General features: G+C 47.2%; 2 protein-coding genes across 2 annotated transcripts in view; both read left to right on the top strand.

Moving 5' to 3' along the window:
• Positions 1-877: 877 nt before the first annotated feature.
• LOC123998334 (DOMON domain-containing protein FRRS1L) lies at positions 878-6652 on the top strand. Its single transcript, XM_046303456.1, has 5 exons — positions 878-1479; positions 2017-2101; positions 2205-2343; positions 4318-4564; positions 5142-6652. Exons 1-5 carry the CDS (start codon positions 1275-1277, stop codon positions 5312-5314), a joined length of 849 nt encoding a protein of 282 aa, XP_046159412.1. The 5' UTR covers positions 878-1274; the 3' UTR covers positions 5315-6652.
• A 1995-nt stretch (positions 6653-8647) lies between these two features.
• Positions 8648-14499, top strand: part of tmem245 (transmembrane protein 245) — a 29428-nt gene continuing 23576 nt past the window's right edge. Inside the window, 2 exon segments of the mRNA XM_046303457.1 lie at positions 8648-9401; positions 11273-11390. Coding sequence (XP_046159413.1) covers positions 8685-9401; positions 11273-11390 — 835 coding nt within the window. The 5' untranslated portion in view covers positions 8648-8684.

The raw sequence follows: 14499 nt of genomic DNA, 5'->3' as shown, positions 1-14499 counted from the left end.
TTTTTGTGCCGTGTAGAACCATGTTTATGAGAGAAAGACATGCGTCTGTTCCGTACTGGTGTCTTCACAGCACCAGTGAAAGGAGTCTACTCAGATTCACCGCTTTTGATTACCACAAATCACAAACCCTGGGTGTGTGCCTATATAAGAATAGCCAGAGTTATATGGATACAGGAACATAATAATGATGAGGATAATACAGACATATCTAATGCAATGTCTCTAGAGCTGGAGGAGGGAGATGTGGTCTACATGAGTCTCCCCTCAGGCAGCGCTCTTTGATGATACTGATAACCCCAACACTTTCCAGGTCTTCCTGCTCTTCCCTTTGTGAGGGGAGCACCCTGCATTCTGTAATGAATTCAGATGTCTGAGCTGCTCTGGGTTCCAATGTTCCTCTAACCAATACATAAACAAGCATTAAAGACAAAACAATTACAATTATTATCTTTGTATTATTGACAAGAGAAGAAGAACGGGAGAGATTTGAGAATCACAATCCTTGTAAAGCCAGTTGTAACCACTGGTCAATTGTGTGTCCTGCTTTTTTCAGCAGTTTGGCCTTAGTCCTTGGGAGTTATCAATGCTGTCAACATTAACATGCAATGTAGATTCTATAATATTTTCACATCACACAAAGGAGTAAGAAACCAAACTATCATAGCAGACATTCCTGCATAATAAATGTATAAATCCCTACATTGCCTCATATTGTTATTCAATTGGCATCTGTGTTTACATAAACAGTGCTGAATGGGAATTTAAACTGTATATTGATAATGCAAAGTGTACATCGAGGTTTCCTATTGGACGCTGCAGCGATTGGCTCTATGGATGGACGTAATGGGCCATTAGGAGAGAGGAGAGGAGACGGGCGAAACCAACAACAGACACATTCATCCCTAAACTGGGATATCATTACGTTATTTTAAGATGAAATCCAATCACTTGGATTATCATGGACGTCTTCGTTTCCCACAAGATTTAAGTGAATTGGCAAAACAGATCGGTTCAGTTACAAATCCCGCTAATTCCAGATTGGTTTAACCGAGGCTCATTCGTTTGACATCACTGGATCCCGCTCCTCTCGCGCCCATCCACACTACGGGAAATAGCCTACGACACACTAAACAACCGCGTTGAAAATATTCTGTAGTGATGCGATTGAGGTCCAGTGATTAGGCTCCGTAAAGAAATGCTCAAATACAACCAACAATGAGGATTCCTTCTCAGTTCTGTCTCCTTTAGACCGTTTTTATAGTCCCTTGTTGGCCATGATTTTCCTGCGCAGCCTGCTACAGCTGACGGTGCTCCTGGTCCAGGGCAGTTGGCGGGGGGTAGCGCCGAGTCCCACGGATGAAGGCGCACTGCGGGCGAGCCACGGAGACCACGGAGAGCCGGGCCACAAGGAGCCCCATAAGGACTCATACAGTACGTTCGCCTCGGAGTTCCTGGAGTCTAGACATCTATCGGATGACGGTGAGAAAGGGATACAGGAAAGGCCATTTCTGAACGAGGCATTTTGCTTACTGTGGCCTTCATGGTCATCAAGGCTGTGTTTGTTTATGTGTAGGCCTTCTCTTGATGGAAATCAGAGGGCGCATCTACATATCTGTGGTTGATACGTAATTCGTGGTTAATTGGCTATTTATGTGATGACGCGCAGGTTCACAGTGTCTTACTTCCACCCGAGTCCACTCATGCATAGATCAGGACCCTGGCCAGCTACCCGCAGCTCCCCGCTCTGGCTCTTACTGGCCGGTCTGGAGATGGGCGAACATTGGACAGTTCTTCACCACATTAAATGTTGTATATTATTAGATTTTTTTAAACATTTTTTTTTAATAACATATTTCAAACTATCCCAAATTTGTTATGAAATGTGAAGGAGCAGTTGTGCTTCTCTGAATGCACATTAGGCTGAAACCCAGCAAATTACGAATATGGTAGAACTTCTAGAAGATGATTTTTGGGGAGGCAGGCCTGATGATATTGTATGTGGTGTGTGTTCTCCAGGCTACCCCTTCCCCACCGCCCCTCCTGTGGATCCCTTCGCCAGGATCAAAGTGGTAGACTGTGGAGTCACCAAGGGCTGCATAAGGTCAGTGTGTGTGTCAAGGGGTTTCTCTGTACTGTGGTCCCACTCTGGCAGATGTGTGTGCACATCACTCTGAAGAGGTTACATTTCTTCATTGTGTGTGTAGGTATGGGAAGCCGGGGTGTGATGCAGAGACGTGTGACTATTTCATGAGTTACCGGCGGATCGGGACAGACGTGGAGTATGAGATGAGTGCTGACACTGACGGCTGGGTGGCTGTAGGCTTCTCCTCAGACAAGAAGATGGTAAGGGACCGTATCTGTGTGTGTGCGGGCATAGGTGTGTGTGTGTGTGTGTGTGTGTGTGTGTGTGTGTGTGTGAGCATGCGTGAGATCTGTTCTTACACTCTAAATTTGCTTCCAACAATTGAGTAGGTAAACCTAATAACCAACATTACTGCAATGATGTTATTATGTTATTATTTGATTAGGTTATTACGTTATTTGGTTTACCCATTCAATTGTTGGGAGCATATACAGTGCATTCAGAAAGTATTCAGACCCCTTGACTTTTTCCACATTTTATTACGTTACAGCCTTATTCTAAAATTGATTAAATCATTTTTTCCTTCCTCAATCTACACACAATACCTCATAATGACAAAGCACATTTTTTGTTGTTGCATATTTATAAAATAAAATAAACTGAAATATAACATTTACATAAGTATTCAGACCCATTACTCAGTACTTTGTTGAAGCACCTTTGGCAGCGATTACAGCCTCAAGTCTTATTGGGTATGACACTACAAGCTTGGCACACCTGCATTTGGGAAGTTTCTCCCATTATTCTCTGCAAATCCTCTCAAGTTCTGCCAGGTTGGATGGGGAGCGTCGCTGCATAGCTATTTTCAGGTCTATCCAGAGATGTTCGATCGGGTTGAAGTCTGGGCTCTGGCTGGGCCACTCAAGGACATTCAGAGACTTGTCCCGAAGCCACTCCTTTGTTGTCTTGTCTATGTGCTTAGGATCGTTGTCCTGTTTGAAGGTGAACCTTCACCGAAGTCTGAGGTCCTGAGTGCTCTGGAGCAAGTTTTCACCAAGGGTCTCTCTGTACTTTGCTCCGTTCATCTTTCCCTCGATCCTGACTAGTCTCCCAGTCCCTGTAGATGAAAAACATCCCCACTGCATGATGCTGCCACCACCATGCTTCACCGTAGGGATGGTGCCAGGTTTCCTCCAGACATGACGCTTAGCATTCAGGCCAAAGGGTTCAATATTGGTTTCATCAGACCAGAGAATCTTGGTCTGAGAGTCCTTTAGGTGCCATTTGGCAAACTCCAAGTGGGCTGTCATGTACCTTTTATTGAGGAGTGGCTTCCGTCTGGCCACTCTACCATAAAGGCCTGATTGGTGGAGTGCTGCACAGAGGAACTCTGGAGCTCTGTCAGATTGACCATGGGGTTCTTGGTAACCTCCCTGACCAAGGTTCTTCTCCCCCAATTGCTCAGTTTGGCCAGCTTTAAGAAGAGTCATGGTGGTTCCATACTTCTTCCATTTAAGAATGATGGAGGCCACTGTGTTCTTGGGGACCTTCAATGCTGTAGAAATGTTTTGGTACCCTTCCCCAGATCTGTGCCTTGACACAATCCTGTCTCGGAGCACTATGGACAATTCCGTCGACCTCGTGGCTTTGTTTTTGCTCTAACATGCCCTGTCCACTGTGGGACCTTATATAGACAGGTGTGTGCCTGAATTTACCACAGGTGGACTCCACTCAAGTTGTAGAAACATCTCAAGGATGATCAATGGAAACAGAAAGCATCTGAGCTCAATTTCGAGTCTCATAGCAAAGGGTCTGAATACTTATGTAAATAAGGTATTTCTGTTTTTTATTTTTAATAATTTTGCAAAAGAAATCTAGCAACGCCTGTTTTCACTTTGTCATTATGGGGTATTGTGTGTAGATTGATGAAGGAAATGTTTTGTTTAATCTATTTTAGAATAAGGCTGTAACGTAACAACATGTAGAAAAAGTCAAGGGGTCTGAATACTTTATGAATGCACTGTATAGAGTGTGGAACTTTCTTTCTTTTGATACAATCTACTCTTGGTTAGTCAACAGCACCTCTACAGACATTATGGGGTCAGAGTCAGCTCAGGCTTTTACTACATCTGGTACACATGAAGTCTGCCATGAAAGACACATCACAAAAACAAGGCTGATTGGTCAAACTATCCTTCATGCTGATTGGTTCTCCTCACCCCCACCCCTCTCAGGGAGGAGATGACGTGATGGGCTGTGTCCATGACGATAATGGGCGTGTTCGTATCCATCACTTCTACAACGTGGGCCAGTGGGCTAAGGAGATCAAGAGGAATCCTGCCAGGGACGAAGAGGGTGTGTTTGACAACAACCGTGTGACCTGCCGCTTCAAACGGCCGCTCTACGTCCCTAGAGAGGAGACACTGGTGGATCTGCATCTCTCCTGGTTCTACCTGTTGGCCTGGGGGCCTGCTATACAAGGTCAGTCAAGGACTGTGTGTGTGTGTGTGTGGTATTGTGTGTGTGCAGAGAGTGGATGTGTGTGTTCATTAGTATGTACAGTCCATTCGGAAAGTATTCAGACCCCTTGACTTTTTTCACATTTTGTTACGTTACATCCTTATTCTAAAGTGTATTAAATTATGTTTTTTCCTCCTCAATCTACACACAATACTCCATAATCACAAAGCGAAAACAGGTTTTTAGACATTTTTGCAAATGTATTCAAAATAAGAAACTGGAAATATTGCATTTACATAAGTATTCAGACCCTTTACTCACTACTTTGTTGAAGCACCTTTGGCAGTGATTACAACCTCGAGGCTGCTTGGGTATGACGCTACAAGCTTAGCACACCTGTATTTGGGGAGTTTCTCCCATTGTTCTCTGCAGATCCTCTCAAGCTCTGCCAGGTTGGATGGGGAGCGTCGTTACACAGCTATTTTCAGGTCTCTCCAGAGATGTTCGATTGAGTTCCCAAATCTGGGCTCTTTGCGAATTCACTTTACATGTAAATGATTTCCCTACTCTTTTTCTCTTACTCTTCTCTTTCCTCCAGGTTCCATCACACGTCATGACAACGATGCTCCGCCAGTCTCAGATCACATGATCAGCATCTATAAATATGAGGACATCTTCATGCCGTCTACAGCCTACCAGACGTTCTCCTCACCCTTCTGTCTGCTGCTCATAGTAGCCCTCACCTTCTATCTGCTGATGGGCACCCCCTGAGAGAGAGGAGATTAGAGGAGACGAGATGAGAGAAGATGAGAGAGGAGACAAAAGGAGAGAAGAGACGAGATAACAGAGGAGGAGAGAAGAGACGAGACAAGTGGAGAGATGAGAGGAGACGAGGAGAGAAGTAGAGAGAAGAGGAAAGAGACAGCAATAAGACTGAGAGTTCATTGTATTTCTGTCTGCCAAACCCTTAATCCAGGGTGCTCTTTACACAGAATTACACTATAAATATATATTAATAAATATATACAGTAGGATACTATATATAATTTACATTGAGGACTCATCAGGAAGCTTGCAAATCATTCTGGAAATTGTATTGAGCTACCATAACAACATACACTAACCCATTAGTCAGAATATCTGAAATACTGTGTGTTTCTAGAGAACAGTAGCATAACCTTTAGTTTTGGCAAGGTATTTCATTTAGTGTATTTATGTTTACGACAGTAAGGTATCACACTCCTGACACAAGTATTACTCCAACGCATGTGGCGAATCACAACTGGACCCTGAATATGTGAAGAACCTACGGACACGATACAAGGAGACATTACACACTGGGACAGACTACTGAGACTGGAGAGAGACTTCACTGGAGATAGACTTCACTTAGAGAGAACCATCCAGATTGATGTGAGCCAAAGAAAGGCAGACGGCTCATAGTTTATTATCCTGCTGAAACATACTGATTCTGTATGCAGCCATGCTTTACACAACACTCATTCTCCACAGGGAAATACAGTATTATTAGTAGTAGTAGTATAGTATTTGTATACAGAAACTCAGACTAGGTGGTTGAACAGATGTTTTTTGTTTGTTTCAGCACCAGTCTCACTGAGTAACACTGAACTCCATACTGTATTCCACAATGCCATTATACATGCTGATGATTAAGACAGGGTTCTCTTTTCTCTATGTGTGACAGGGTCCATGTTCTTAGGACTGCTTTATTCCACCACGTGCTTGGTCATGTTTCATTGGTCTGTGGCGAGGTGTGTGTGTGTGATCACTGTTTGCTGATGATAGAGCAACTGACTGTATGATTGATGGTGCATGATTCCTTTGTAGATATGCAATAACACACCCATCAGCACTGAGGCTGTAGTGGACATGATGACAGCCAGGGACAGGGGCTCTGTCTGACAGCTTGCCTTGGCCCTGCAGCATATGGCCTAACGCTGAAGGAATCTATGGCACAGAGTCCAGTTGTATTTGTACCGTTCACTGAACCGTTGTGTTCCATGGAAATGCTTCCTCACTGAAACAGTGTTTAGTGTCTAACATGCAAGTGTTTTTGTTATCAATAAAGCTGTGTTCAGTAAAAATACACTCCGACATCTTGTTTTCATCCTTGTGGGTCATGTGATGGCTCTGTCAGTTGCATCATGTGCCCCTCAGGCAACGTACATTTCATCTGCAATCTAATGAATTTACAATGAATTACACAACCATACAACAACTGTGTGGGTCGCCCTGGGCTGGGAACAAATAATGGGCATTGACATATTTTTGGACAAGCAGCACATTCAAAATAATTCCAGATAATAGAGGATAGGGATAGACTACGGATAACTAGGTAACCCTTCATTTTAAAAAGGCCCTTATTACAGTGGAATTACAGTGTAACAGGTATTGTAGTTAACTGTAACAGCTCATAGTTACAGTGTAACAGGTATTGTAGTTAACTGCAACAGCTCATAGTTACAGTGTAACAGGTATTGCAGTTAACTGTAACAGCTCATAGTTACAGTGTAACAGGTATTGTAGTTAACTGTAACAGCTCATAGTTACAGTGTAACAGGTATTGTAGTTAACTGTAACAGCACATAGTTACAGTGTAACAGGTATTGTAGTTAACTGTAACAGCTCATAGTTACAGTGTAACAGGTATTGTAGTTAACTGTAATAGCTCATAGTTACAGTGTAACAACATGTAACTGGTAGTAATTGAGGTCTGTAATTACAAAGGTGTAACAATGAATCCTTGTTGCCAACTTGTTACAAATGGGCAGGTTTCCACTAAATTCACCAATTGAGTGTTTTGTTTATTCTCAGCTGCATCCAACTGTCACAAAGGTTGTGATCCCTCGTGGATGTGCTGGGTGTTGGAGAGATGATGCTCAATAGCCTCTAATCACTTACTCATGAATGTGCACTGTTGAAACTACATCTCCACTCAGTGTTGTTGCTCGCACTTGCCACTAAAATAAAGTGTTCAATCTGGGTTAATTCGATGAGGAAAAACAAACTATTTGAAAGCATAGTACATGTAATGTACTAAGTACAATGTAATTACTAGTTGTTACACGGGATTTAGCTAGTTAAAATGAAGCGTATCTTGAGGGGTGTTTAGTTGTAATTAATGTGTACTTATACACTACACATCCTGACAACCTGGCCTCATTTGAAAGATTCTGGAAGTTTCACTTCATTTCTGTACCTTCTGGAAGTTCCAGAAGCCTGAGGGCCAGGTTGTCAGGATGTGTAGTGTAGAAGTAAATACCCCTCAAGATACACTTCATTTTAACTAGCTAAATCCTGTGTAACAACTAGTAATTACATTGTACTAAGTACATTACATGTACTATGCTTTGAAGTAGTGTATTTTTCCACATCTGCGATACCACCCATATTAGATCCCAGCCAGTGAGGTTGACTTACTGATCTGTTCTTACCAGCTCAACCAATTCAACCCAGATTGAACACTTTATTTTAGTGGCAAATGCGAGCAGCAACACTGAGTGGAGATGCAGTTTCAACAGTGCACATTCATGAGTAAGTGATTAGAGGCTATTGAGCATCATCTCTACGACACCCAGCGCATCCACGAGGGACTATTGGTTGTTAAATACAATACTTGTTACAATACTTGTTAAATACAATACTTCTTACACATGTAATTACACTAATATGGGCACTTAAAATGAAGTTTTACCTATACCTGTTTTGTAATGATTGTAATGATAGGCTATGCAAATATGTGATTACTTTGCATATTTCCTTCGTGACAGCACCGACATCCTGAATTCGTAATATAATAATAATATAAATAATATATGCCATTTAGCGGACGCTTTTATCCAAAGCGACTTACAGTCATGTGTGCATACATTCTACGTATGGGTGGTCCCGGGAATCGAACCCACTACCCTGGCGTTACAAGCGCCATGCTCTACCAACTGAGCTACAAAGGTCTGTTTATTCACGTTTCTGTGTGTAGTTCAACTGGGCATTCTAAAGAGTAGGCTACTAGCAGCAAACTCAGCAGCGAGCACAGCTCTTCTGGCACCAGCCAGCTACAATACCCATCATACCTTGCGACGGTCACGTCACCAGTACGTCAAGTGTTGTGTTGTTCCTCATGTGTGATAGCGGTATCAAAGATCCTGGAAACGAACGCTTCTTCTTCCGTCTGTGGTGGAATTGGGTGGGATCCGCGGGAGGAACGCAGACCGAGGCGGATTCATTGAAGATGGCAGACGAGGAGGACTCGGGACCGGAGGCAGAGCCGGCTCCTTACTCTCCCGCGGAAACCCCTAGTTCCGCCCGGCCTCACTACGTCTCGTTCTCCGAGAGCGTCCAGCCAGCGGTGGGCATGATGAGCCAGCTACTCAGTCAGCCTTCCTCCCTCAAATTCGACAAGAACATCAAACAGGCCTTCTACAACACAGGAGCGATGATTTTCGTGGCTATCTGTTGTGGAGCGGCTGTGCTAGTCTTCTTTATCCTGGAAGCCTTTCTGAGACCACTGCTCTGGGCCGTTCTCTGCGGGACCTTCCTCCACCCATTCAAACACTCCCTAGCCCGGCTGGGACGCTCCTGGCTCAACGGCCTGCAGGACACCGGGACGCCGATACTCCTGGGGACGCTGCTGGTCCCGGTGTGGTGTTTCAACCACGGGGTGGATTTCCTGGGGGGTCTGGTGCTGGAGAGGCTTACGGTGCTGCTGGTGATTGGGGCGGGCGCGCCACTCATCTACTTCTTTTACCTGTTCTGGAGCGTCATTGGCATGCAGGTGATCATCGGGCACGTGTGTGACGTCATCGGGAGCGCGCTGGACTGCTTCCACTATGTGTGGGTGAGTGACAGGGACACTACTGATGCTGAGGGAGGAAGGCCCCCTCAACAATAAGAAAGGCTTTTCCAATACTGTAGCCTACAACAGGATGGGCATGGGGATAAGACTGTAATGCAGCCCTTACATGAATCAAGTACTCAGCTTACTACATTTAGATTTCACTCTACTCCCTCATCATCGTCTCTGTCTCTCTCTCTCTCTCTACTTCCTCCCTCATCTTCTCTCTCTGTCTCGCTCTGTCTCTCTCTCTCAATTCAATTCAAGGGCTTTATTGGCATGGTAAACATGTGTTAACATTGCCAAAGCAAGTGAGGTAGATAATATATAAAGTGAAATAAACAATAAAAATTAACAGTAAACATTACACATACAGAAGTTTCAATACAATAAAGACATTAAATGTCATATTATATATATACAGTGTTTTAACAATGTACAAATGGTTAAAGGACACAAGATAAAATAAATAAGCATAATTATGGGTTGTATTTACAATGGTGTTTGTTCTTCACTGGTTGCCCTTTTCTTGTGGCAACAGGTCACAAATCTTGCTGCTGTGATGGCACACTGTGGAATTTCACCCAGTAGATATGGGAGTTTATCAAAATTGGATTTGTTTTCGAATTCTTTGTGGATCTGTGTAATCTGAGGGAAATATGTCTCTCTAATATGGTCATACATTGGGCAGGAGGTTAGGAAGTGCAGCTCAGTTTCCACCTCGTTTTGTGGGCAGTGAGCACAAAGCCTGTCTTCTCTTGAGAGCCATGTCTGCCTACGGCTGCCTTTCTCAATAGCAAGGCTATGCTCACTGAGTCTGTACATAGTCAAAGCTTTCCTTAATTTTGGGTCAGTCACAGTGGTCAGGTATTCTGCCGCTGTGTACTCTCTGTTTAGGGCCAAATAGCATTCTAGTTTGCTCTGTTTTTTTGTTAATTCTTTCCAATGTGTCAAGTAATTATCTTTTTGTTTTCTCATGATTTGGTTGGGTCTAATTGTGCTGCTGTCCTGGGACCAGGTTCATCTCTCTGTAGGCGATGGCTTTGTTAGGGAAGGTTTGGGAATCGCTTCATGTTAGGTGGTGATAGAATTTAACGGCTCTTTTCTGGATTTTGATAATTAGTGGGTATCGGCCTAATTCTGCTCTGAATGCATTATTTGGTGTTCTACGTTGTACACGGAGGATATTTTTGCAGAATTCTGCATGCAGAGTCTAAATTTGGTGTTTGTCCCATTTTGTGAAGTCTTGGTTGGTGAGCGGACCCCAGACTTCACATCCATAAAGGGCAATGGGCTCTATGACTGATTCAAGTATTTTTAGCCAACTTCTAATTGGTTCTTGAAATTTATGTTCCTTTTGATGGCATAGAATGCCCTTCTTGCCTTGTCTCTCAGATCGATCACAGCTTTGTGGAAGTTACCTGTGGCGCTGATGTTTAGGCCAAGGTATTTATAGTTTTTTGTGTGCTCTAGGGCAACAGTGTCTAGATGGAATTTGTATTTGTGGTCCTGGTGACTGGACCTTTTTTGGAACACCATTATTTTGGTCTTACTGAGATTTACTGTCAGAGCCCAGGTCTGACAGAATCTGTGCATAAGATCTATGTGCTGCTGTTGGCCCTCCCTGGTTGGTGACAGAAGCACCAGATCATCAGCAGATATTTGACTTCGGATTCTAGTAGGGTGAGGCCAGGTACTGCAGACTTTTCTAGTACCCGTGCCAATTCGTCTCTCCCTCTCTCTCTCTCTCTCTTTACTCCCTCCATAATCTTCTCTCTCTCTCTCTATTCCCTCCCTCATCTTCTCTCTCTCTACTCCCTCCATCATCTTCTCTCTCTCGCTACCCCCCCCGTCTTCTATCTTCCTCTCTGTAGGTGATGACAGTGGTGTTGGGGTATGTGCTGGCTGTAGCCTGCAAATGGAGCCCCGGTACAGAGAGATACCTGAGAACCATGTCTGTACCTGTCTGGACCATACTACTCTTCTACCTGGGTGAGGAGAGGGGGGAGAGAGGAGAGCCATGCCTGGACCTGTCTGGACAACATGTTCTATTCTTCTACCTGGATACAGACAGAGAAGAGGGAGTGGGAGTGGGAGGGAGGGAGTGGGAAAGGGAGTGGGAAAGGGAGTGGGAGTGGGAGTGGGAGAGGGAGTGGGAGTGGGGGAGTGGGAAAGGGAGTGGGAGTGGGTGAGGGAGTGGAAGTGGAAGTGGGAGAGGGAGTGGGAAAGGGAGTGGGAGAGGGAGAGGGGGAAAGGGAGAGGGAGAGGGAGTGGGAGAGGGAGAGGGAAAGGGAGTGGGAGAGGGAGTGGGAGAGGGAGAGGGAAAGGGAGTGGGAGAGGAGAGGGAGGGAGAGGGAGTGGGAGAGGGAGTGGGAAAGGGAGTGGGAGAGGGAGTGGGAGAGGGAAAGGGGGGAGAGGGAGTGGGAGAGGGAGTGGGAAAGGGAGTGGGAGGGAGGGAGTGGGGGAGGGGGGGAGGGAAAGGGAGAGGGAGAGGGAGGGAGGGGGAGTGGGGAGGGAGAGGGAGGGAGTGGGGAGAGGGAGAGGGAAAGGGAGAGGGAGTGGGTGAGGAGTGGAAGTGGAAGTGGGAGAGGGAGGGAAAGGGAGTGGGAGGGAGAGGGAGAGGGAAAGGGAGAGGGAGAGGGAGAGGGAGTGGGAAAGGGAGGGAGAGGGAGAGGGAGGGAGTGGGGAGAGGGGAGGGAAAGGGAGGGAAAGGGAGAGGGAGAGGGAAAGGGAGAGGGAGAGGGAGTGGGAGAGGGAAAGGGAAAGGGAGAGGGAGGGGGAGAGGGAGAGGGAGGGAGGGAGGGAGAGGGAGTGGGAGAGGGAGGGAGAGGGAAAGGGAGAGGGAGAGGGAGAGGGGAGGGGAGGGAAAGGGGAGGAGGGAGGGAAAGGGAGAGGGGAGGGAAAGGGAGAGGGAGGAGGGAGGGAGAGGGAGGGAAAGGGGAGGGAGGAGAGGGAGGGAAGGGAGAGGGAAGGGAGGGAAAGGGAGGGAAAGGGAGAGGGAGAGGGAGAGGGAGAGGGAGAGGGAGGGAGGGAGGGAGGGAGGGAGGAGAAAGGGAGGGAGGGAAAGGGAGGGAGAGAGGGAAAGGGAGGGAGAGGGAGGGAGAGGGAAAGGGGAGGGAGAGGGAGAGGGAGAGGGAAAGGGAGGGGAGGGAGGGAGGGAGAGGGAAAGGGAGGGAAAGGGAGTGGGAGGGAAAGGGAAAGGGAGTGGAGAGGGAAAGGGAGTGGGAGAGGGAAAGGGAGAGGGAAAGGGAGGAGAGGGAGAGGGAGGGAGGGAGAGGGATGGGAGAGGTGGAGGGAGAGGGAAAGGGGAGGGAGAGGGAGAGGGGGAGAGTGGGGAGGGAGAGGGAGAGGGAGAGGGAAAGGGAGGGAGAGGGGAGAGGGAGAGGGAGGGAGAGGGAGAGGGAAAGGGGGGGAGGGAAAGGGAGGGAGGGAGAGGAGAGGGAGAGGGAGGGAGGGAAAGGGAGAGGGAGAGGGAAAGGGAGGGAGAGGGAAAGGGAGGGAGAGAGGGAGAGGGAGAGGGGAGGGAAAGGGAGAGGGAGAGGGAAAGGGAGAGGGAGAGGGAGGGAAAGGGAGAGGGAGAGGGGAGGGAGGGAGGGAAGGGAGAGGGAGGGGGAGAGGGAGGGAGTGGGAGAGGGAGGGAGAGGGGAGAGGGAGAGGGAGAGGGGAGAGGGAGAGGGGAGGAGGGAGGGAGAGGGAGAGGGAGAGGGAGAGAGGAGAGGGAAAGGGAGGGAGGGAGTGGGAGGGAGAGAAAGGGAGTGGGAGAGGGAGAGGGAAGGGACTGGGAGAGGGAGAGGGAGAGGGGAGGGAAAGGGAGAGGGAGAGGGAGAGGGGAGGGAGGGAAAGGGAGGGGAGAGGGAAAGGGAGAGGGAGGGAGAGGGAGAGGGAGAGGGAGGGAGAGGGAGGGAGAGGGAGAGGGAAAGGGGAGGGAGAGGGAAAGGGAGGGAGGGAGTGGGAGAGGGAAAGGGAAAGGAGAGGGAGAGGGGGAGAGGGAGAGGGAAAGGGGGAGGGGTGGGAGAGGGAGAGGGAGAGGGAGAGTGGGAGAGGGAGTGGGAGAGGGAGAGGGAGTGGAGGTAACTTATGTTCCATCATAAGATAAGGAAGTGTATAAAGGTCAAGTGTGTGGCCGTGGTCTCAGGATATTTAGTCTTTAGTATTAATCGACAGCTGGTTGTGTGCTGGGGAGAGAGGTGAGGCGGAAATGTTAAAAGATACTGAGAGCTGAAGCACTGCTAGGACAGAGGTATTTACAGGGGGGGGATACATTCTGATGAGAGGAAATGCTTAAAGGGGGGGGATACTGATGAGAGCTGAAGCACTGCTAGGACAGAGGTATTTACAGGGGGGATACATTCTGATGAGAGCTGAAGCACTGCTAGGACAGACAGAGGTATTTTACATTCTGATGAGAGCTGAAGCACTGCTAGGACAGAGGTATTTACGGGGGGGGGGTAGTAGTACATTCTGATGAGAGCAGAAGCACTGCTAGGACAGAGGTATTTACAAGGGGGTAGTAGTACATTCTGATGAGAGCTGAAGCACTGCTAGGACAGAGGTATTTACAGGGGGGGGGGTAGTACATTCTGATGAGAGCTGAAGCACTGCTGGGACAGAGGTATTTACAGGGGGGGGTAGTACATTCTGATGAGAGCTGAAGCACTGCTAGGACAGAGGTATTTACAGGGGGGGGGGGTAGTACATTCTGATGAGAGCTGAAGCACTGCTAGGACAGAGGTATTTACAGGGGGGGGGGGGTAGTACATTCTGATGAGAGCTGAAGCACTGCTGGGACAGAGGTATTTACAGGGGGGGGGTAGTACATTCTGATTGAGCACTGCTGAGCACTGCTGGGACAGAGGTATTTACAGGGGGGTAGTAGTACATTATGATGAGAGCTGAAGCACTGCTAGGACAGAGGTATTTACAGGGGGGGGGTAGTAGTACATTCTGATGAGAGCTGAAGCACTGCTAGGACAGAGGTATTTACAGGGGGGTAGTACATTCTGATGAGAGCTGAAGCACTGCTAGGACAGAGGTATTTACAGGGGGGGGGGTAGTACATTCTGATGAGAGCTGAAGCACTGCTAGGACAGAGGTATTTACA

Source organism: Oncorhynchus gorbuscha, linkage group LG15, assembly GCF_021184085.1.
Source record: "Oncorhynchus gorbuscha isolate QuinsamMale2020 ecotype Even-year linkage group LG15, OgorEven_v1.0, whole genome shotgun sequence".
NCBI lineage: Eukaryota > Metazoa > Chordata > Actinopteri > Salmoniformes > Salmonidae > Oncorhynchus > Oncorhynchus gorbuscha.
The sequence above is the reverse complement of the archived record's forward strand: the minus strand, read 5'-3'. Positions and strand labels throughout refer to the sequence as shown.